This window comes from Dermacentor silvarum, chromosome 8 (assembly GCF_013339745.2).
Source record: "Dermacentor silvarum isolate Dsil-2018 chromosome 8, BIME_Dsil_1.4, whole genome shotgun sequence".
NCBI classification, from domain to species: domain Eukaryota; kingdom Metazoa; phylum Arthropoda; class Arachnida; order Ixodida; family Ixodidae; genus Dermacentor; species Dermacentor silvarum.
In genome coordinates this window covers 82,749,529-82,773,071 of record NC_051161.1, presented here as the reverse complement: position 1 = coordinate 82,773,071, position 23,543 = coordinate 82,749,529, and the positions used below count along the sequence as shown (strand labels likewise).

Sequence of the window (23,543 nt, the reverse complement as noted above, 5' to 3'; positions counted from 1 at the left end):
AGCGTAATAAACGCATCCACAAGAACGTTTGAAGCCTCAAGCGCGAATATACTACGCATCATTCGCATGATGACTGAACGATAGCATCGCCAGAGTTCATTCTAGTAATTGTAAGAAGCTCTGTGGCACGGACTAAACGGTGCCGGTTGGCGGCGCCGGGATAACAAACACTTCGCCAAAGTGGCAGCACAAGCGAACTCTATTTTCAAATGCATTCACGCCGCTTAAGCATTTAAATGCGTAAGCGGCGAGAACACAGCGCACAAGAAGCTATCAGCACTCGGCGCACTCTGCCCCCATCGCAGATCACTTTCAAGATATGTCCCTCGCGGCCGCGCCGGACGCCGCCGCCGCCGGAGTGTGGTTGATCACGGTTCACGTAATAGTTAGACGCAGCGGATGGGTAAGGCGCTAAAGAGCAATAACGGCTTATAATGAATGGAACGTCATCAAGCGCACTTGGCGCTGCCACTAGCAGTAGTTTGCGTGCGTCATCAATTCGGCTTGCATTCGCCGTCCGCAGCAGTTCGTGTCGCCGCAGCGCTGTCGTTTATACTGGTCGGATCAAGCTTGATAACATTGATAATGACACCGGGCTGTGTGGAGAAGAGCAAGTGGCGCAATGCTTACGCGCACTTAGACAACTCCCAGAGTAGCTTCCGCGTGAATTTTTATTCTTTCACGTCAACATACACAGGCGCTTTATTTTAGTTATATACCACATGGTGATGTAAATAGTTTCCTTCCTCCTAGTCTATCATCTCTTCCTGTGCCACTGCGTGTATGTGCCGCTCTGCAATGAGCCTATATGACGTCAACTTGAGTCACCGGACACGTGCCAATTGCACTGGGTGTGTGTCGCTCTTCATAATATAATCAGCATACCATATAAAACATATCATCACCCATCAGAAGATAGATTGCTAATCGCATTGACGGCGCCAGTCATCTCCATAGAATGGATGGGCTGCAAACATTTTTATACATCGAAGGACTGCGGCGGCGTCAATAAGCCTGCCACACTTCACACACAAGGTGTCGCGTCCTATCTCAAATGAGACAAGCATCTTGTTTTGCCACCATGGCCGCACCAGCAGAGAGATTATACGGAAGCTTTGTTTATCGAAATAGAATGGCGCTCGCGAATCGGGAGTCCTTCGGTCGCGCTTGTTCCCGTGGCGTTACAGTTTTTGCAGGCCCATGTGCGCATTTAGATGGCCTTGCTGTGTCGGTATGTGCGGTTATCTTTTTCCCGCGGTTGAAGAGATGCTATGAAGCCCGATAAAGGTGCGAACGCATAAGTATCTCGGGTAAACCTTACTTAAACCCCCATGATTTCTGTAAGTATATATGCTATATTGCGGTGTACGATAGTTTTTTTTGTTTTTTGGTATGATAGTATAAGGAGATGTTGACGCACAAATAAGGCGCTGGCTACTCCTTAGCTCTGGAACGGGTCTAACCTACAAAATACATGGTTCAAGATTACATGTCAAGGAACCTTCTCCTACAAGCACGAGAACATAAAAAAAATACTTGTGAAGCAACGTTTCCACAGTAATACGGCAACGTAAAGAAATACATGGTACATACAATACACAAGTTAAATAACTCTACGGCACTCATCTCCCACTAAAAGAGCAGGATGAATGGATGAACGTTGTATATATATATATATATATATATATATATATATATATATATATATATATATATATATATATATATATAAACATGTATATAGTCGCCCTATATACAAACATGTATATAGTACGCCACCTGTGCCCTTGGCGGGCACAGGTGGCGTCCCCTGGTGGCGTCCCCTGGGCACAAGTGGCGTCCCCTGGTGGCGTCCCCTGGGCACAGCTGGCGTCTCCGCAGCGGCTTCCCCCTGGCCGCTGCGGGCCGTCGCGCGCATTATGGACGCTGCACATTTTGTTGCTCCGATCGGCGAAAACCACGTTTCGTGAAGCACGTAAATAAACAGCTGTTTCATTATGAACATGTGTTACTGTATCTATAATTGTAGGACACTTTTGAACATTTCACCGCCTACAGGTTAAACATCTTGCAGTATACTTTGCAACGACGCTTATCCCTGGCACATTATATTCCGTTTGGCTTCTGTGCCAAGAATCCCAAACCTACTTTTTCATTACAGTGTATTAGGATGCGAAACAAAATGAAATAAAGCCAGGACAGGAAAGTGTGTCTTGTTTCCCTTTGTTAGGCGCCCTAATACGCCGCATTTTTTATGAACCAACTGTGTTATGTGTTCGACCCTCACCAGTCTGATCAGTCGTGAATCAGTCCAGCGCCGAGACGCACGATTCATGGTGTTTGATTACTCTTTCATCATCAGCACATGGCCAGAATTTCGGCTTTAGCATTTTGAGCTTGATCTACCTCCGCCTATCCCTCGCCGCAGTATTGCCCATCATTGCCTCTATCACATGTGCTTATCGTACTTTCTCCTGATAACACGTTCATAACGAGCCCACCACATTGCCAGAACCAGCCACGTGAAATTTTCTTTTTCTTCTTTCTTTTGACTGCGCCAGACTGGAGCACTCTTCACGCTCCAATCGCCACTAAAATCGACCTTGCTTCCTTCAAATACCGCCTGTCCCACGCACAATCATTATCACATAGTTAGCCTTCATCAACGCACGTCTTTGATGTAATGTCACATATTGATACCACTGAGGTGATAACAAAGAAACAAAGAAAGAAAGAAAGAAGGAAAGAAAGGAAGAAAGAAAGGAAGAAAGAAAGGAAGAAAGAAAATAAATAAATTAAAAATAAATAAAATTTAATTATGGGGTTTTACGTGCCAAAACCACGATCTGATTATGAGGCACGCCGTAGCGGGGGACTCCGGAAATTTGGACCACCTGGGGTTCTTTAACGTGCACCTAAATCTAAGTACACGGGCGTTTTCGCATTTCGCCCCCGTCGAAATGAGGCCGCCGTGGCCGGGATTCGATCCCGCGACCACGTGCTCAGCAGCCCAACATCCTAGCCATTACAAAAAATAAGTAATAAATAAATAAATAAATAAATAAATAAATAAATAAATAAATAAATAAATAAATAAATAAATAAATAAATAAATAAACCAACGCCTACATTCTTACATCCTAACAGGTGCGACAAGGGTGCTTCTGATTTTCACATAAACTAGCACATCTTTCCGACAACCATTTCGTTCTTCTCAAAAATTTCAGGAAAAAAAAACACCATGAAAGAAAAAGAACGCTGAAAATAACATTATTATGCGCCGTGTATGATTTCCACAGAGGTCCTTCAAGTCAGTAGTCGTTTTCACGAAGCTTTTAATGTGCTCCCTGCCCGCTGCCACAGCGCCCGCCCGCGGTACCGCAGTTCATTGTAACTTCTGCAACCAATGCAGGCTTTTGAATTTCACCACGTACTCTTTAGAGATCTCACCAATATAGACACAAGGTCTACTCGGTGCCCGCGCTCGATACGTCTATACTGGTCTGCCGTGGTGATATCTGAATATCGTCCGCAGCTGTTGCCGAGGAGCCTGCAGGATGAGACGGGATGCGACATGACAGGCCAGATTTTCGGTAAAAGTGCTGGTAGCAAATGACGCTGCAAAACCTTGCAGGCTAGAAGCGTATACCCTATAAGGTTTCAATACATGGGCGATCGACCTTCCTATGTTGCGGCATGTCACGTTACATTCCATTTTTGATAGCTAGTAGGTGTTGAAGGTTCAAGCAGACAAGCTTATGTTCCGGCATCGTTAAGGTGTAAGGACTTCGGGATTCGGCGTTATCCTTGAGTTCTGCCGCCAGCTTTCCCGTTGGTAATGGTTGAGCTGCGTGTAATGACCCGTGTAATGGCTATGTAATTGTGCCTGTTTCTGGGTCTCGACTATCTCTGAGATACTTTTTCGTTGCTTTTTGCTCTCCCTTCATTTCCTGCCTTGGAGTGGGATGGATAGAACTCATACGTTGCCATTATTAGCGTCTTTGTCACTGTGGTGGAATTCTTGGCCGCCAGCGTCGCCTTCGTTTTATAGCTTGAGGCAATCCATTTTCAGTGATAATCATTTCCTGATTATCACGCTGCCCACAGCAACTGCGTCACATCGCATCACGCACATAAGCGCATACATGACTATCGCCTGGCGACAAGGTCAAGTTGTGCTCCCGACAGGCGCTGTATGGGACCGTTGCGACCATGCCGAACAATGCTGTATAAGAGTCCCGAAAGGCCTTTTGCGAACGGGTCACTTCCAGTACAAAAATTTCAGGTTTCACACGTATACTACGTTGGATGTGGATAGAAAATTCCTTGGTGTATGCCACAAGTTGCATGCAAACACCAAAGAACACGCCCATTGAGATTTTTTTTTGTAGAATCAAGACTCATATATAGGAGGATTACGTTGAATAAATTCTGTCGTTTTACGAGCCAGAACCGCTATCTCATTATGAGGCACACCATGTATAGTGAGGCACTCTGGATTAATTTTGACCGCCTTGGGTTCTTTATTGTGCGCCTAAATCTGTAAGTACGCGAGCGTTTTTGCACTTCGCTCCCATCGAAATGCAACCGCCACGACTGGGATTGAACCCGCGACCTCAAGCTCAGTAGCCTAACGCAATGACCACTGAGCTACCGCGGCGGGCCATATAGGAGGATGGACGAAGGCTCCTCGAAGTATCCAGCGTGATGTGGAACGCGAAACATTGGTTGACTGGTTTTGTGGTGTTTGCCGTATGAAAGCGATTCAGAGGTGAAAGATTAGGGAATAATTTTAGATATATACCTGAGATTATTTAACGTGGACCTAATGCTCGGCACACGAACGTTTTTTTCTTCTTTCTTAGCTATACCTGAGATTATTTAACGTGGACCTAATGCTCGGCACACGAACGTTTTTTTCTTCTTTCTTTATGCATTCCACGCCCATCGGAGTGTGACCGCCGCGGCCGTGGAATCTGAATCGCGAACTCACTCTCAGTAGATTAACGCCAAAGGCAACGCGGTGGGGGCGAAAGTTTGTACAGTGCATGCTCTGAGCTGCACACATTGCAATGTAATGAGCACTTCAACCCAACAGTCGCATCTGTCTGCAAAGCACGGCGTTATAATGGGACCTCGCAAAATGTTATGACCATCGAGAAGCTCGCGGTACCCGTTTTCACTCGCAAACAGGGGAGTTTTGCAAAACAAAAACAAAAACAAAAACAAATGTGTGATAACACAAAAAGGCAAACATGCAGAGAAAGGCATATATAATGAAGTGTAACACGCACGCACACACGCACGCACACACACGCGCAAGCACGCACACACACACACACGCGCAAGCACGCGCGCACGCATGCAGGCGCACACGCACACGCACAAGCGAATTGGTGACAATGACAGCTTCAACAACGGTAGGTAAAAACCATTTGAGGCTGCTAACACCACTGCCGCATTCTACGGCACATGAGCCCCACGTTTGCGTGAATTAAACCCTCAATGGGAATTCCCGCAGCGCACCTATCCGAGTGTTGCCCAACCTGCGTAGGGGCGCGCCGTTTGATGTGCTTGTCAGAGCAGGCTCTGCAATGCAACGTGGTTCGATTCATCCGAAGACTAAAAATATCCAGAACGATTGCTTTCTGCTCGCGACGGTACGCGTACTGGCGTCGTCATGTTCGCGTGCGTTCCAAGTTGGCACTGTGCTCGGGAGCCGTCGCATTAAGCTTTTGCGAGAGTTCTTACTGTGCTTGGCCACCCAATGACACTGGAGATAAAACCTGTCCCCGGCGTCGGCATCTCCACGCGCGTCCTCACCGCGAGGAGTTTCTGCATCAGCCCAAGCGCGAAAGCGTTACGTTGCCAAGCGCGAAGGTTGCGCGCGCCTGCCTGCGCGACTGTTGGCCATCAGCTATACAGCCGAGCGTCGTCGACCGATTATCTAAAGGGTCCGTTGACGCCCTCTTTATTTCTTTTTGCGCATGCTATTTTACGGCTCCTGTAGCGGATCGGGAAAGAGAGAGAGAGAGGGGGGGGGGGGGGCTTCAAGGCCTTCGGAACCGGAAAAGAAAAGCGGTTGCCTGGCGGTTCTGTTGAGGCAAGATACGTCCGCACTGCGTGCGGCTCTCACTTTCTGTAGGCCGGTGTCGAAAGTCGCGCCGTCGCTCCGTCCTCCCTGGGACGCCGTCACAGCTGATACGACGCTCGCGGAAGGAGGACATCGCAGTGTTTGCTAGCGGTGAGTGGACGCTTTATCTTGCTCGTCTCGTGCAACGAGGGTAACCTGTGCGCCGCAGTTTCAAAGTAGCAGCCCCTGCAGTGCAGGAAATCAAGGTATGCAATGTTTTGTGAATGTGACGCGAACAGGAAGCGTACGAACCTTGATGCAAAGGAATTATAATTTGACCCGAAATTAATCTTCTTTAATAACGAAGGTTAAGCAGCAAGGATTTTGGTGGTGTTAAACTGCGTGAACTGCGACAGAATGTAAGGGGTAAACCACTTTAAGTGGAACCAACTTGTTCATCAGGTAACGGCGACCGGTCTGTCGCATCAACCTGCGGCACCTTGTTCAACGTTAACAAACGGAAATGGCGCGGACTACGAGGGTCAATGAAGCGCTGACGAAGCTCTGTGAGGGTCACTGCGCGAATTGAGAATGTTCGGCCTTCTCCATCCAGATGTCAGTGCTGCTGATTAATCCTGGCAAGACGCATGGGTTAACTTGCGCGGCTTGTAAAATTTGAGTACACCTCCTTGTGTTTCTGAGGTGCAATAGTCACATAGAAACATTACGAAGTTGTGATAGTAGTTGCAGCTTCAGTGCAACGACCAATCACGGAGGGTGTGATCAAAACGCAACTTTTGAAATTGCGCCTGCAGGGTATACCGAGACAACTGAGACAACAAGGATACAAACAGCGCTTTGACATCATTCCGATGTCAATCAAACCGTTTGCTACCTGATAAACCGCTTCTTAGCTTGACCTCATCTTTCCAGGAACATGAATTATTGATGGCGCGTTGCTAAAAAGAAGTTGGCTTTTGGAATTAACAGAGTGCAGGCGTAAGTACGAAAGCCGACACTTGAGGCACTTGTCGGACATGAAAGCCTGTGACTGAAAAGAAACGTACTGGTTTGTTTCGCACAGACAGGACTTGAAGACCGAAGCAGCGATGAAGGACAGGGAGAGACCCTTCTATAAAATTTTCAATGGCCACCGGATTCCTGGAGCGTTTTCGGAGGAGGTACTTCAAGGATTTCTGCGCTACGAGCCGGCAGATGACGACATATTCATCGTCACCTTCCCTAAATGTGGCACCCACTGGGCCCACATGATGCTGTCGACTACCCTGCAGGTCTGCCGAGGCCTGCCACCGAGACCGTTCATCCTCGCGGAGAGGGAGGGCGTTGACGCCATCTTGGCGGCTCCGAGGCCTCGTATCGTCTGCACTCATCTGCCTTTTCGTCTTACGCCCCGCAATGAGCAGACGAAATACGTATACGTTGCAAGGAACCCCAAGGACTGCTGCGTGTCCTTTTTTCATCACACAAAGGCCTTCCCCAGCTACGAATTCGCGGACGGCACCTTTAACGAGTACTTTGAGATTTTTGTCGAGGGTCTAACGGACTTCGGCAACTACTACGACAATATCAAATCGTGGTACGCTCGCAAGGATGACCCGAACGTCTTGTTCATGACGTACGAATCTATGAAGCTTGACAGCGAAGGTTCAGTCATCAAGCTGGCCAAGTTCGTGGATGAGCAGCTTGCCGCAGCGCTCGAAGAAGATGGCGACAAAATGCAGTCTGTATTGGAGGCGTGTAGCGTGGATCGCATGAAGAAAAAAGTCCAGGGGCCCTTTGTAAGAAAAGGCGTGGTAGGCGACTGGAAGAACTACTTTTCGCCAGAGCAATCGCGAAGGCTGGAAGAGAGATTCATGCTGGAAATGAAGGGAACGGACATACCTGACCTCTGGAAGGACGTTGATTGGAAACTCAACGGACCGAACTGCGCTTAAAGGCTTTGCCGAATATTTGCTGGAACTTGGTGTTAGAAAGCAAGAGAATGTCATCCAGAAAAAAAAAGCACGTCGGATGTGATTGACATTTCTGAACGGCACTTATAATACAGAAGCGTCGAGACAGATTGTGCCAGATGTAGACTGTGATTTGTGCGATTGTACTGTGTTGTTTGACAGCAAATACTGGGAATAATTTATACTCATTTTATGTGCTAGCGCCCAAGCAGGAAATATCTTCTAGTGTTGTTGGTTTTATAGACTTCTTTTTTTCCGGCTTGTTGCTTTGAGATAGCCCTGCGACACTTGCTCAGCCTAATATACTTGCTCTTGCTCTGTATTTTCATCCAATAAACTTCACTGCTCCGTGCCAATTCGCAAGACAGTTGTACAAGTCATTTTTGTTTTGTATTTAGGAATACGGTTCCGCCTACTAACTTTCTTCCAAGTTCACCTACAGTCTATATTTTGCTTTCGCATATATTGAGGTAATGTTGGATATTGAATGCAGCGCCTTAAAAAAAAGATGCCACGTGACGTGTCAGAACAAAAGGAGAGATCAAAGAAACAAAACTCACTCTGCCGCAAATTCCCGAGACTCGACTCCATTTCTGCCTCTGTTGAGCTCTATAGCTTTGTGATTAACAATGATGCCTGAACAATAAACTGCAGCCCAGATGGCTCAAACGCGCCTCATTTATCGAGCAACAGCTGCTCCTAGGGGCTGCGCTACGGCGTTGCATGTGGGAAGATATGCCTTGAAGGAAGAAACGATTGCTCAGAGAATGTCGAGGGGGGCACACGAAGGCCCTGCCGGCGTGTGTTTGAGACCCCCTGCTAGGCAGTCGCGTCTCAGAGTATGCCCTCGGATATTGAAAATAGGCTTTGAAGAAGACGATCATTCAACACCTCACGCACTCGTTATTATTTTTTTTTGCATTACGATATTTTCTCGTAATAGCAAGAGCCACCTAGTTTAACTTTCCTTTCGAATTTGTGCCTATGTGGAGATGCATGTTCAGCGCCGTGAATTTATGCCGCATATGCTAGCCTTCCTGACACATGCACTGAGTTCAGTTACGATAGGGAAAAGGGGCAAGCTACGATTATAGTTGACGCTTCACGAGTCTTAAGCGAGAACATGCTCATGTACGTAAATAACCTAACAAAACGCGTCGCGCGCATACAATTCGTGGTTCATATTGCAGCGTGACTTGATATATGTTGACTGCATCGTAACGTGTGTCCGCTGTGCTTTATTTCCCCTTGCTGGAAAGCGTCGGCAGCGAATGAAACGTGTTATGTGCGAATCCCTCTAATTTGCCCTATCACATTACCGATCCAAGAAGCAGCACGCGATACTGATTAATCAAAAATTGTTTTTTTTTTGGAATCCAGGCGGAGCCCACAGACATCGGCACCATGACCACTGCCGCCAGCAACAAATTCCAACCCATCTTCCAGTTGATTGACGGCATCAAGATTCCGCTCGGCTTTGACGGTGACAAACTGCGTTCGGCGCTGAAGTATCGGGCCTCGAGCGGTGACATATTCATCGACACGTTCCCCAAGTGTGGCACCAACTGGACCAAGCGCATTGTGGAATTACTGATCGGCGGCAAAGATGTTGCGTCTCAAAAGGACGGCTACGGCCTAGCGACCACATTCTTCGAGATGGTGGGCAAGGACACCATAGCAGCACTGCCCGAGCCGAGGATTGTCACTACGCACCTTGCATACCAGCTCGTCCCGAAGCACTCAGCTGCAAAGTAAGAGATGCCAACAGCTGCTGAAACAGATAGTCGATATTGTGTTGGCATTCCTCTGGTTCTTGTAGCTTGTGTATGTCCTATTTCAATGCATTGTCATAACGATTGGTTTCTACTGATTCAGAGTAGCGCTCGGGAAACGAATAGTGATGCTGCTGCGGCGTTTAGTGGTCATTGGCTGGCGACCGGTCACTGTAGTGATCCATTATGCTGTTCAGCGTTGGACGCACCTGAGAAACAATATGGCTAGAGGGTGGAACTTGCTTTTACCTCTAGGAAAACAGAAATTAAAAAAAACGCGTCAATGAAAAATTACGACGTTATACGCTTAAAGGCTTGTATTGAATTTAGTTTTAGTGTGCTTACAGCATTGATTACTGCCGTTTGATATTATGAAACTTGTTGTATTCAGGTACATCTACGTGGTGAGAAACCCCAAGGACTGCTGCGTGTCCTTCTTCCACCACACTAAGAAGACCAAGGCGTATCACTTCGAGCAAGGTACATTCGAGGACTACCTGCAGCTGTTCATAAAGGGAGAGACGAGCTTCGGTGATTACTTCGAGCACCTGGTCTCGTGGTACCCTCACGTCGACGAACCCAACGTGCTCTTTCTCACGTACGAGGGCATGAAGAAGGACCCGGCGGCTGCCGTGCTCAAAATAGCGAAGTTCCTGGACGTCCGCGACGCAGAGCTACTTGACGCTGACTCAAACAGGTAATTTTTTTGTAGCGCTTCAGAGAGGAACTGTACAGGCCCACGACAAACACCAAGTCAGGATAGACTGTCACGTTTGCCTTCAGGAACGGTCTATGCATTTGCTCGGTGGAAGATGGCTTATTCATCCATCTGCCACCGATCAAATGCTGCGGAAATAGGCCGTCGTTCAGCGAAGAAAACAAACGCGAACCCATTCTTCCTTGAAATTTTCTCCCACACTGCAGACACCGCGACGTCAGTGCGACGTCACGATTTTGACGGCATCGCTTCTTGTTCGAGTCCTTTGAACGCTGAAACAGTTTCCAAGAGCTGTCGGTGGAGCAGTCGGTCGGTCGGTCGGTCGGTAGGTCGCGCAGTCTATCGATCGCTTCACTAGAAGGTTAGATATATAGAAGGGAAGGGTAAACGAACAGATAGGAAGGTTAACCGGGACTACCTTCACTGGCTACCTCATGACATCGGGGCGCTAAAGCCTGCAGTAAACAGCTCGCACGTAATGCAGACACGCGTGCGAAAGTTCGCCACTCGCTCACGGGTATTGACCAAATTATTCTTGTAGCGGCGAACGATGTAATTCTGCCAAGATCCTCTTAGGAGCGGCCTGAGAAGGAGACTCTCTCTCTCTCTCTCTCTCTCTCTCTATATATATATATATATATATATATATATATATATATATAGTGGTTCTTTATGAAGAAGAAAACTGAAGGATCAGGAAGGATGAAAGTATTGCTGACCACGGGGTGGAACTGTCGAACCTTGAGGTTGACTTGACACCTAAACAGTAGGCAAAGACTTGCCGGCAATGACTTCTCCCAAGAGCCGCTTTTGGTCGAAGTATAAGGACACTAAACCTAAAGCAAGCACACAAGACAACGCGCATAAGTTGTTGAACGGCCTGGCATATGTCTACATAGCGCGCAGCTAACGTTTTCAAGTCGCTTAACGCGTTTCTCGCCACATTGATGACAGATACGGATCATCCGCGGACACACGAGTAACAATGCCCGCTGAGAGCTTCATGTCTGACAGAAGAAACAGCGCTTCAGAACAAAACAAGAGCGCTCGTGTGCGTCGTCTCCCCTTGTTCTGTTGTAAAGCGCTGTTTCTTTACCCAATTATGTACCGGCAACCGGCCCAAATTACCACACTGCTTTATGTTCAGCAACGTAGAGGGCGCAAGACCCCCGTTTTCTATGTGCATTTTCTACTCTTATTTTGCTGTAGTGACGTGAATTGACTCGTCAAAATCAATCTAGCTCGTTCTGGAAGCTGTGAAGCTGCGACTTTGCTGCTGCGATTAATTAACAGTCAGTTTCTTCGACTACTCGTACTTTTTCATTGACGGCGGTTGTGCGGTGCACACTGCATTGTTCTACACAGAGTCGTTAACGATCCGCGTTAACGACCGTACCTCTTTAAATACTTTCAATGGTATTAATCAGAATTCATGAGATAGTTTGCTTTGGTATAATTTCGTACTATTTCATGCGCATCCATCTTTAAAGGTTCAAAGAGGTCGTCAGGGACAGCAGCATCGACGCCATGAAGGAGCACTACAACGCGAGCTACCAGAAGGCCCTCGGAGGCAACGGCGTCGATCAATGGATCGAGAGGAAGGACTACCCGCTGGCCCGGGCCCCTCCACCGCCAGACGTCATGGTGCGCAAGGGCATCATCGGCGACTGGCGAAACCATTTCACGGCCGACCAGTCGCGGCGCATAGAGCGCGCCTTCGTCGAGAAGTGCGGTCACGTCGTCGACCACAGGAAGATCTGGAACCCCGAGGACTGGATGGAGAACGTGGCCTAACTCTGGGAGGTCCACTCAGCGTGGTAGCAGTTGAAGTGGAGCCAACCCACTGTTCCGATGCCCCTTGGTTAACCTCTAGCTGTCCAATAGAGAGACCTTAGAAACGCTGGCGTTCGGTCAAGCCACTCGCGAAACTAAATAATAGGTGTATGACCTCTACAGTGACCTTCAGAAATGTGTCCCGAGGCTGCCCTTCTATTCGCTTACTTTAGAGATGGAAGACATCCTGGCAGTAAATAGTTGTGTGGAACAGTCACATGAATTCTGTAGGGAGAACCTAAGCTGTTTGTGAAGGCTCGAAACATATGAATTCGCAAATGTTATTTGTGATTCGCTACTCCTTTCGTAATGTTTAAGTTATTCATTAAGGTGATTGTGGAATTCGTTATCGATTTTGCAATGTTTAGGCTATAACGTAGCGAGGAGTCGGTGGCACTATGCTTAGGGCAAGTCCTTATGGCGTTCGCATAGTTTTTGAGGACGTAATGTATGCATAGCAACCAGAGTATTATAACTTCATACCATCATGCACACTCATAAGAAAATGTGTAAGATAATGTAGCGATGTAATTTTTTTACGGAACACCATGCCACAAAATTCAAAGAACAACTCGTGCTGTGTGTTACTAGCAGCGCTATACCACTCCTTTCCTCCAAATTGTAGGACTCTGACTCGGGTATCTCGAAACTACATAGAAAGAAGAGAGAGAAGAAACTGTAACCTCTTCTTACTCGAGCGAGATACAATGCCTTTTTTTATTAAAAGTAATGAATCCGCGCTCAATACTACTGCAAATGAGTTCTCGCCTTTTGTATTTTCCGATATTACCGCTTCGTTATTTTAGATTTAAAAATATGTAGTTTACTACAATCTCATGGCCGATAGTATGTATTATTTTTATTTGCGGTTGCAATAAATTCATCAAAGTAAATACGCGTTTACTTATCCGTTTCTGTAACGACGCTTGAAAAAAACACCGCATATCCACGGGGTGAATGATGATGAGTGGGCGAAGCTCCGGGCCCGAAATGTTGTAGCGTTGGAACATCTGAGGATTGAAAATCTTCGCGAGCGGAATATGTTGATGCACCACGCAGACCATGGATTGTTTGTTATATATAATAAAGTACGTTAAACAGACAACGACCAATCTCTATCAATGGACGAGATTAAAGGAAAACAGCCTTAATAACTGAGCAAATATACATTTCGATGTGTAACGTGATACGTTAAAATTACCCGCCGTGTTGGCTTAGTGGCTATGGCGTTGGGCTGCTAAGCACGAGGTCACGGGATCGAATCCCGACCACGACGGCCGCATTTCGATGGGGGAGAAATGCGAAAACGCCCGTGTACTGTGCATTAATTGGGTGCACGTTAAAAATCCCAGGTGGTGAAAATTTATCCGGAGTCCCCAACTACGGCGTTCCTCATAATCAAATCGTGGTTTTGGCACGTAGTATTCCAGACTTTAACTTTTATCTTAAATGTATTGTTCACGCTCGGGAGACACCGGGAAAAAAAGCCAGTATTAAAAAGCGGTCGTCTGTGACGTAAACTGTTCAAAAGCACACAACAAAGCATGCTCTTAGCTTTGTAACACTAAGTACCTGGCGTAATGCTGCATCTCGATAGCGACAGGCCAACCTAATACACAGCATCAATAAAATACAAGCAAGAAAAAAAATCGAAGGAGCTCTTCGCAAACGTAGATTAAGGCTATAGTGATCTATAGTTCACTATAGATCACTATATAGTTCACTGTAGTTCCCTATAATTAAGGCACACAAAATAATATACACCTTAACAGGACGATACAGTATATTTATTAGCAGCTCGACAATTTTGAGCATTCACATGAAGAAAGCACAGCGAACAGAGCAGAAAAACTGACGTTTCGCAGTATCTGGGTCAGTCGGGCTAGAAAGAACACTCTTGTCAACGGAATAGCCCTTCGTTACACCTGGCAGACTGACAACTATCTGTTCACATTGACGACATCGGCGCATTGGTCCCACGAGAAATAGCGACAATAAGTTCCGCACACGAGCTATGATAAGATTGAGCACCATTGAAGACATTGGCAAGTACTGGCTGCAGCCATACATGGATATGTAGATATATAGGGACGTTATCACAACAGGCCGAGCTTTAAACTTTGGATAACTATATAACTATAACAGGGGGAGATGAATAAAGCTTGATCCTGTTAGGTATGTTTTATCTTTCGTTCTTTTTCTATCCAGATGTCTGTGCTGCCTGAGACGATGAAATAGAGTTGTAAAACATGGTTGCAAAATACAATCAATTGAAATGGTTGCATCAGTGATGCTACCTGAGCGCCTTACTGAAAGTGCTTACTGAACAGGACAAGGCCGTCTGCTCGGTTTGATATAGAAGCAGTGACCCTCAGCTGGGATTATTCGGAGCGAGCGGGTGATGTTTCACAAAAATGTCATCGATTCAGCCAGATGTCGAACTCGGGAATCAATGCAAGCCTCTAACTGCTTACAGTACGTTTTCTCGGGCCGTATTTTGCAAGAATTCTTTTACACCGATTCTAATAATTACTTACCAACCATTCCACCGTATGTCTTGTTCCCGACCATAATCGGGGGTTCGGCCACTTGCCCAAGTCGATAACTAATAATAAGAACAATGAAAAGTACAAGAGTAATTACAAAGAATGACCCTCGATTTCGATTATTGGCTGCATAAATGGCATCACAATTGCGCCTTCAAGAAGTTCAATTGCGTGTCCCCAAACACCAGCGCTGATCTCTCCTATTGCCATTAAGACTGTGAAGAAGGCTTAATTGGTACGATATCATCTAATTGCGCTTTGTGATGTGTGCGTCGTCCCTGGTTTAATTAAGCGTATGCTCGGAATGTTGCAAACAACGCAATAGCAGGAAAGGACAACGAGGGCCGTTGCAGGTATACTCTTATACTTTCCCCGCCGCAAAAGCGAGCGGACAAAAAGATACTGCGCGCCGTGAACGCTTGAAGCCCACAATCTGAGCGCGTGGCCGGCGACATGTTTAGCGTCATATTTTTGTTTCTATAGGCCAACACTGAATTCACCAATGACGAAAAATGCGGGCTTGAGTTTCCACGAATTTCCCTCTCTGCAGAAGTACTCACGGTTCACGGCACTCCACGATGCGTCGGTGTGCTCAGTCGCGCATTATTTGCTGGCTGTTCACATGAGAGGACGTACAACTGTGACACGTTGTGAAACGTGGTGAACGGACAGCTGCGCAACTTCCTTCGGCGCTGCCATTTCGTTGGGTCACAGGTGGCCGGTTTTGCAAACTTATGCCACCGATGCTACGCATGCAGGTGATGTTCTGATGACACCCCATACAATCTCAGGTTAGATTAATGTGTATGTCATGGCCAGCAAAATCTTCCTTTGCATTAGCGTTCCGTTTCAACTGCAACTGCAACGAAACTTTGGACCGCGTAAAAAAGCCTAGTTTCAGATAGTGTAGATTATACAGTAGCCTCAACGCGGGAATTTTTCGCCTGGATTACGAGTGGATGCGTCCCAAAGAGCTCGCACGAACAGACGTTTTTCATAGCGAAAGCGCAAAAAAGATGATTGGGGATGCAGCACTCATATGGGGACGAATTACTAGCGAAGCTGTTTAGGCTGCATACATTCTGAAATCTTCCTTCTGGAGTTTTACTTGCCGAAACCAGTTCTGATTATGAGGCACACCGTATTGGAGGGCTCCAGATGAATTTGGACCACCTGGGGTTCTTTAACGTGCACTACAACGCAAGCACACGGGCGTTTTTGCATTTCGCCTCCATCGAAATTAGGCCGCCACGGCCGGGGTTTTGATCCAGCGCCCTCGGGCTAAGGAGCGCAGCGCCGACGTCCCCACGGCGCGTGCGCTGTTTAAATAGAGGCTGCTAATAAGAAAAATTAAGCAATTACCAGCCTTGCAGCTTTGCCAAGATTGCTTGAATAGTGAGCGTAGACTTCTCCTATATTACCTATTTAGACAAAGTGATGTTTTGTTGCAGTCGGCCTTTTAATGACGCCTAGAAAAAGCTATTGGCCTTGATAATCGTGCCGACTTATGATATTTTGACAGAGGGAAGGCGTAGTAACGTATTAATTTTGGAGTACGGCAGATGGGCGTAATAATAATATTTAGCTGTTGTGCGACTGCTCATTGCAGGACCCGCCGCGGTAGCTCAGTCAGCTAAGGCGTTGCGCTGCTGAGCACGAGGTTGCGGGATCGAATCCCGGCCGCGGCGGCCGCATTCCGATGGAGGCGAAATGCAAAAACGCCCGTGTGCTTGCGTTGTAGTGCACGTTAAAGAACCCCAGGTGGTCAAAATTAATCCGGAGCCCTCCACTATACGGCGTGCCTCATAATCAGAACTGGTTTTGGCGCGTAAAACCCCAGAAAAAAAGACGAAGATGCTCATTGCAGGGTTAAGGTCGATCCTAGTGATTCAGCTCGCACAGCATCACGTTTAATGTGTGTGCTTATTTAGCGGCCATCTACAATTTCATGCCGAATGTGCCGGCTCTTGGCAGACCATCATTGTTCTCGGTAAGTCGTCGGGTGGGGTACCAACCATTTCTGTGAAAACATAGACTCTGGATGGCTTCCCTAGTGCCGCAAAATAGTTCGTCTCCTAAATGAGACTGCAAATTATTCTCATAACAAAAAAAATACCGTTTTTCCATTCCCATCGCCAACACAGTTCTTGCCTAATTTCACGAACTGCGCGCCTAATTGGCATAGTATAAATGCAAGCCCATAAAACGCCTCTGAGGATGCACTCGAGAGTCGGAATTTAAATGTAGAGGCATATGTTTGGTACTGCGTTCCTGCCGTTGTGGGAAACACCATTCAGGAGATGGTTGTTGCTGCACGAAAGGCATTAAACGACAACTGTCGTTTGAAACTTTCCGTAGCAATTTGCACAGAGCTCAACACACTTGTCTAGAACACACCCCTGAGGGCCAACGCAGTTACCAAAGCTTAAGCCGACGACCAGGTTGAGAGAAATCAAGGAAAACTGTAAATGTAGTAACGCAACCATACATACAGCAGATCTTGAGAACGTGGTTCGCGCTTTCTAGGGAAGTGTGTTGACCTCCGTACAAGCACCCGGTGATAATGATAAAAAAAAAAAAAAAACTGCCAAAGAAATCACGCAGCTCATCGTCGCAAACCTGTACAACGGGCAAGGGTGCCGTGAATAGCATAGAACATTCGCTGCTGCGAACCTTCCCCTGTCTCTTCCTGGCTTTCACGTGGTGCCACAACAGCGTATGGAATTAGCGGACCCGTAAATGCTGTACTGTGTAACTTACAATCCCCAAGCACGCTGTATATTGACCCTACAGAGTGTCTATGGAGGTTTTCCTATGCTTACATGCAATTGACACGTATATGACAGGCAGTCAGCATAACATCTCTCGCGAAGTGAATGAGGGCACCGCAGAGGAAGCGTTTTGAGGTCAAACCAGCTTATATGACGCCGTAGCCCTTCCAGACCTCTATAAACTCGGTGCCTGCGAGTCTCTCGTGGATCTTTCTGTTTAGCCTCTCGTTCATGTCTGGCGTGAGGTGCGACTTCCAATCGCCCACGATGCCCTTGCGGACCAGCTTGGCTTCGCCGGGTCGGTCGTGCGTAGCCTTGTGAAAGAGCTTCAGGCCCTCTGGCACTTCATCCTCGCCGTCGGCGTGCAAGGGCTTTGAGAAAAACTGGACCAGGGAATCGTTCGTGTACTGCTTCATTGCAGATACGTCGCTGTACCTGCACGGAAAAAAGAATTGCCGTTTAATTTACGCAGCAGGGCAAGTGATATGTCAACCAGTCGGGTAACCAAGACTATTACTCGGGAAAAGGGGGAAGGGTTTGCGTTGAGCGACTGCTGTGAACAATATCATGTCCAAGAATTGCTTGCATGGAATGCATTGCCTGACCAGTGCCTATTACGATTGTTCAGTTAGGTCACATTTCCCCCTCTCTGCTAAACAGCACTGCGGGGAATTCTGGTAAATGTACGATTTGATATAGCACTTCGTATAGTTAAGGGCGACTCATATTCACAAGCGCAGGTGGATCTCGATAGCGAGCATGCTATCGAAGGCGACCTGCCTGCAGCAATCTCTCGTGAACAAAAAGATTTGTGAATTCGGTATCAGTTACGTGGTTTCACATACCTGAGCACATTCTCCAGGTAGGTCGCATCCTCCAGCAACCTGTCGTGATACGACTGGCCAAGGAACTTGGCGATCTTGAGCACGCTTTCTCGTGGTTGGACCTTCATGTCTTCGTAATGTAGAAATAGAACGTTGGGGTCGTTGCGGTGTTCGTACCATCCCAAAACGTGATCAAAGTAGTCACCGAAGTCCGTCTGGCCCTCGCAGAAGATGTCAAAGAATGTTGAGAACGTGCCGCGGGTGAATTCGTAGCCTGGAAATCCTTTGGTGTGGTAGTAGAAAGACGTCACACAGTCTTTAGGGTTGCGGCACACGTAGATGTACTTTGCTTCGGGAGACTTAGGCATCATGGAGTACGGAAGATGGGACTTGATGATCCCAGGCCTCTTCATAGCCAACAGGCAACCGACTCCGGTCATCTCGAGAAACGGGCTATTCTTGAGGAAGTCTAGACCATCCTTTGGTTTCTGGCCATCGTTGTAAATCAGGTATGCGATGTGTTGCACCCACGTCGTGCCGCACTTGGGAAAAGTGACGACGAACACGTCATCTGACCTGGGCTGGTACTCCAGCGCCGACTTGAGCAGATCCGCGTGGAACGCGCAAGAAAGGCGATAGCCGTCGAAGTCGACATAGTAAGGTCGCTGGTCGGGGTCCTCTCCGGCGGTCGTCATCTGCATTAATTAACGCAAGCCACAACTGAATTTAAGCATAACATGAACACGAATAAGCTAACGGACATACGGGCATAGCAAAACAGCGCCTGAGGCGTGAAAGAAGCAAGGTTTGAGGCAACGGCGGTTATTTTACGTGCCGAAGCCACATCGGAGATTAGAACCACACTTTTTCTTCGCTCTATGACCGCCGTTTGGTTCAGCTGCAAAATTTATCAGTGACATAAGGCGAACTTATTTCATACGTTACGATAGTAAGGAGGTACTATCGAGTAAAAAAAGTTTACGGACCGAAGTATCTGACAAAAAGCTGAATATTTCCGCAGCCTCAAAACGCAGCCAGGTATTCCCATTTCGAGCCTCTACTGGTATATGCGAACAACATTATGATGTACGGTTTTACTGGCTACTTATAAAGGCTGCTCGGATATTTAGCGTTTTCTGAAATCCCGTGGTCCCTAAACTTTTTTGGTCGATAGTACATCGCATTCGAAAAAAAAATGTTCGTCATCTCAAAAACCTTCCCTGCAAGCGAAATTTCTTTTGAAAAGGACGTACATGCAGCAATGTTTACGATAGTATTAATATAAACGGCTGTATCCTATTTCTCATTTCTTGATATGTTTTGATGATGTTGAAACAATCTAGCGCCATGCAGCTACGCGAATTTCACTGCACGAAGGAGTGCCGTCACATACACCTCAAACGGCTATATACACCATGCGTAGTACACGACATTTCTGTGCGCATATTTCCTGTGCAGAAGTTTTTGCGCCGGAAACTTTCTTTCCGTTCTATTAAGCTAGTCTGTCCTTCGTTGTCCTCTTCCAGCGTTGCTCGGCGCTGCAGGAACAGAAGGCCAAGGCTAAAAGGGACAGGGCCGAAAAAATCCTGCAGTTCAAAAAGCGCGAAGCGGACACGCATCGCGACCGCCGTGAGCATCTGTATACATGCAGATGGTACACAGGCAAGGATGTTACTCGACGGACTTGATGGAGTTGGAGAAGTTGAAAAGGAAGGCGGAATTTAAGATTGGGGTGAATGAGCCAAGGGTTAAGGTGTCAAGGATTTTAAGAGCAAAAAGTGAAAACTGAGCTTGAAGACGATCCAATTCAATTCGAAGGGGGAGAGCATGGGCGAGAACCTGAAGGGAGGAAGTGCGGGTGGTGCGAAACGCGCCAGTCATAGTTAATAGGAGAGTGCGCTGGATAGAGTTTAATTTACGTTTAAACCGCGAAGTAGGCCGGCCACCAGACCGGGGTGGCATAAGTGATAGATGGAAGAAGCGCCCGATTGTAAATCAAACGGAGAACAGAAGAAGACAAGGTATAATGCATGCGGATGAAGAAAAGGAGACGGGTGGAGAGAAAATCGGATTTGGTACGGAGGTAATTTAAGTGTTCGTTAAATGTGAGATTGGTATCGAAAATAACGCCCAGAATCCTAATACTAGTTTTTGATCGCAGGGAGGTTCCGTTGACACGAACAATGGCTTGACGGGTGCGTGATGATGATGATGAATGACTGTTAAGAAAATAGAGAAAAAAAAATGATTTCTCGGTGCTGATAGTAACCTTACACCAAGACGTCCAAGCAGAAATAAGAGCTAGAGTTTGAGAAGCTTTGGCTTCAAGCTCTAATCGACTGGTGGCGGAAATGACTAGCACCGTGTCATCTGCATATGCTTGTGCGAAGACATGTTGCGGAAAAGGGATTTCAAGCAAGCCGTAAAGAACAATATTCCACAATAGTGGGCTGATAAGGGAACCTTGGGGGCTGCCCAATGTGGGAGTAGCAGACGCCTTATAATGGGATCGTAGTTTTGACATGTTAAATCGCGGAAATTATTTAAAATTAACACATCATCATACCCCGAAACGTGGGCCGACCCCGAAGATATTGCAATAAAAAAATTGAGTCCGGAGCTGCTCCTAACGCATTCACGCGAGAGGTGACGCGATAAAATGCGGTGCACAGTGACTCCGCCACTATGTCACCCCGAACTCACTCAGGAGGACTAGTCTGATCCACTTCAACTGGAGATTGAATCGCCTTTCAACTTGTTCCTTCTATTCTGTTACGTCATTTCACTCTCACCACGTTGTCTGTGCGTGCCGGCCTCGCAGGTCCAACTAGTCTGCCGCATACCGCACCATACTCTTCTGTATGGTATGGCATGGTTGCCCGTTGGAGCGATATTGTACGAGGCTGGAGAAATGGTCGATGAGGCTGTGTTTTCTGTTTCCCTTGAAGTGTAGGAAGTGGTTGCGCAGGAAGCGGCAGTGGCTCGAAGAAGGCTTTAAATACGTTCATTGACTGATTCAATGCTTGGGCGCTTAGCCTTTTCTGTAAAGCTGTCGTCCTCACTGCAAAGTGCCAGGAACTGCACAGGATCGGTTACGATTGTCCTGACGACTGCTTTTGCCATGACGGAATCGGATAAAATGATTCGTACTTGTCTCAAGTATCGCATTAGTAAGTACAACAAAGAGTGCTTGGAAAACATCGCCGATAAAATAGAAAGCAGCTGAACTCATTCAAAGGACAGTCTGAAAATGAACCAGTGCTAGCTTGACAAGCTTCTATTCGAAAAGAGGGCAGCTCTAAGGTCTCTGGCTTTGACAGTAATGGTAACATTTTACGAATGCAACTATCTGCCAGAGACGCTTCACAACTTAGATGGAGTATCGCGAATAGTGCGTTTCGTAGAGAGGATCGACTCTGGCTTTGGCAAATGTGTTTCCAAATTATGGCATAGAAACTTCACGTGTTGTAGCATTTGGCAGATGTTTACAGTTTCGGCAGATTGGTTTCATGGTTTCGGGTACGACTAGGAGGCACCAAGAATGGTAACGTTTGCCAGAGATGCGTCATTGCCTTTGTAGAAAGGCTCAACAGGTCATAATACGAAGGTTTCGCTCTGGTATAGCGTATAACAGAGAAGTTTTAGAAGATTTCGAGGCTTTGGGGAACAGGCTTGACGGATGTCATATACTCGTTCGTGAAAAATGTTTCGCGGTTTTCACTGAATGTTTGTACGATTTTCTGGAGAATGTTAAAGCGAGGTAGACTGAAACTTTTGTATCGTTTGAAGTTTTGCGTTGCTAACAATTTATTAATTCCCTGACATGCGCGATACTTTGATCATTCGTTCATTGATAATATTTAGTAGGATGTTATAGTAAACAGTTTCAATTGTTGTTATCGTTGTTTTCAAGCGATTCTTGCTATCGTGCACAAGAGGCCCCATTTCAGTTTCTACCTACGGACCTCCTTCTGAATGTATATCTTTTGTAATTCCTAGTTCACTACTGACAATAATAAACTGATTCTTATCCCCAGCTTTGGCAGAAGGGTATAACGGCTGTCACTGAAGTCTCGCGGAGGCTCACGTTCACAATAGAGGTTTGGCAGCTTTTTCAAAGATGTTTCATGGTGGGCAAGGTTTGCCAGAGATGGTTCATTGCTTTTGCAAAGATGCGGTTTTATATTTTGATAAAGAATGTCTTAAATATGGCAATATTCGTCGTCGTAACTTCATGGATTTGCTTGGGAAATTTCACTACTAGTAGAGTTGTCCACAGGGGCTTCAAGACATTGGCAGAGCGATTTCACAGTTGAGTAATGTTTTGCCAGGGAGACTTTCCAGCTTTTACGAAGAGACCTGGCCAGGCACTTGTTATGCTTACGGTAATAATGTCTCAGAAATGTTGGCCTTTAGCGCTCGCACGGAGATTGCCAACACGGCAAACACATGAGAGAGAGAGAGAGAGAGAGAGAGAGAGAGAGAGAGAGCAAGGAGAGGAAAGGCAGGGAGGTCAACCAGACGATCGTCCGGTTTGCTACCCTAAAATAGGGGTAAGGGAAAGGGGGAATAGAAAGAGGGAGTACTGAGTTCACGTGGGACGATGCACAGGGACACTATAAGCGGTCTCTTGAAACCGGCGCACTTCAAGTAGTGTACTCGTGCCCATGGTGTTCTATCGCACGTGCTACCTGCCGCGGTAGCTTAGTGGCTACTTGGCGTGGCTTTTCTGAGCTCGAGGTCACGGATTCGATCCTCACCCCGACGGCCTGATTTAAGTGGGAGCGAAATGCAATAACGTTTGTGCGCTCAAAGTGCACGTTAGAATTGCCCAGGTGGTCAGAATTAATCCTGAGTCTCTCGCTACGGCGTGCGTCATAATCAGATCGTGATTTCGGCACGTAAAACCTTACAAGGTAATTTTGCAGCGAAGGTGTTAATGCGACTAGAAGCGCTCAGACGTTATATGCCAGTTAGCACGGTCATGTGAAAAAAAAAAAAAAAACTACATCACTCAGGAACATTACATTTTG

At 46.8% G+C, this 23,543-nt stretch overlaps 2 protein-coding genes and 1 long non-coding RNA gene across 4 annotated transcripts in view; 2 read left to right on the top strand and 1 right to left on the bottom strand.

Annotated features, from left to right (window-relative positions):
• Window positions 1-23,543, bottom strand: part of LOC119461504 (uncharacterized) — a 48,217-nt gene that overhangs the window by 10,041 nt on the left and 14,633 nt on the right. Inside the window, exons 2-4 of the mRNA XM_037722842.2 lie at window positions 18,532-19,205; window positions 17,842-18,121; window positions 9,760-9,790 (exon numbers count right to left, since the gene is read on the bottom strand). Of these exons, the coding sequence (XP_037578770.2) occupies window positions 9,760-9,790; window positions 17,842-18,121; window positions 18,532-19,205 (985 nt within the window). The remainder of the gene's footprint in view (window positions 1-9,759; window positions 9,791-17,841; window positions 18,122-18,531; window positions 19,206-23,543) is intronic.
• LOC119461505 (sulfotransferase ssu-1) lies at window positions 6,043-13,066 on the top strand. Of its 2 annotated transcripts, XM_037722843.2 has the most exons (4): window positions 6,115-6,244; window positions 9,427-9,797; window positions 10,210-10,515; window positions 12,027-13,066. In XM_037722843.2, exons 2-4 carry the CDS (start codon window positions 9,451-9,453, stop codon window positions 12,328-12,330), a joined length of 957 nt encoding a protein of 318 aa, XP_037578771.1. In that variant the 5' UTR covers window positions 6,115-6,244; window positions 9,427-9,450; the 3' UTR covers window positions 12,331-13,066. The 2 variants fall into 2 exon arrangements, with proteins under 2 accessions (XP_049529085.1, XP_037578771.1); XM_049673128.1 differs by lacking the exons at window positions 9,427-9,797; window positions 10,210-10,515; window positions 12,027-13,066 and adding an exon at window positions 7,158-8,834 and having other exon boundaries at window positions 6,043-6,244.
• On the top strand, window positions 16,362-17,006 carry LOC125947791 (uncharacterized). Its single transcript, XR_007468484.1, has 2 exons — window positions 16,362-16,505; window positions 16,764-17,006. It is a non-coding gene; the product is annotated as an uncharacterized LOC125947791 (long non-coding RNA).

What these genes read in the sequence shown, in the direction of transcription:
- LOC119461505 (XM_037722843.2), top strand. Translation starts at nt 9,451, where the DNA reads ATGACCACTGCCGCCAGCAACAAATTCCAACCCATCTTCCAGTTGATT. An exon ending in CCGAAGCACTCAGCTGCAAA is followed by an intron (nt 9,798 to 10,209) that starts GTAAGAGATGCC and finishes TGTTGTATTCAG; the next exon opens with GTACATCTACGTGGTGAGAA. An exon ending in CTTGACGCTGACTCAAACAG is followed by an intron (nt 10,516 to 12,026) that starts GTAATTTTTTTG and finishes CCATCTTTAAAG; the next exon opens with GTTCAAAGAGGTCGTCAGGG.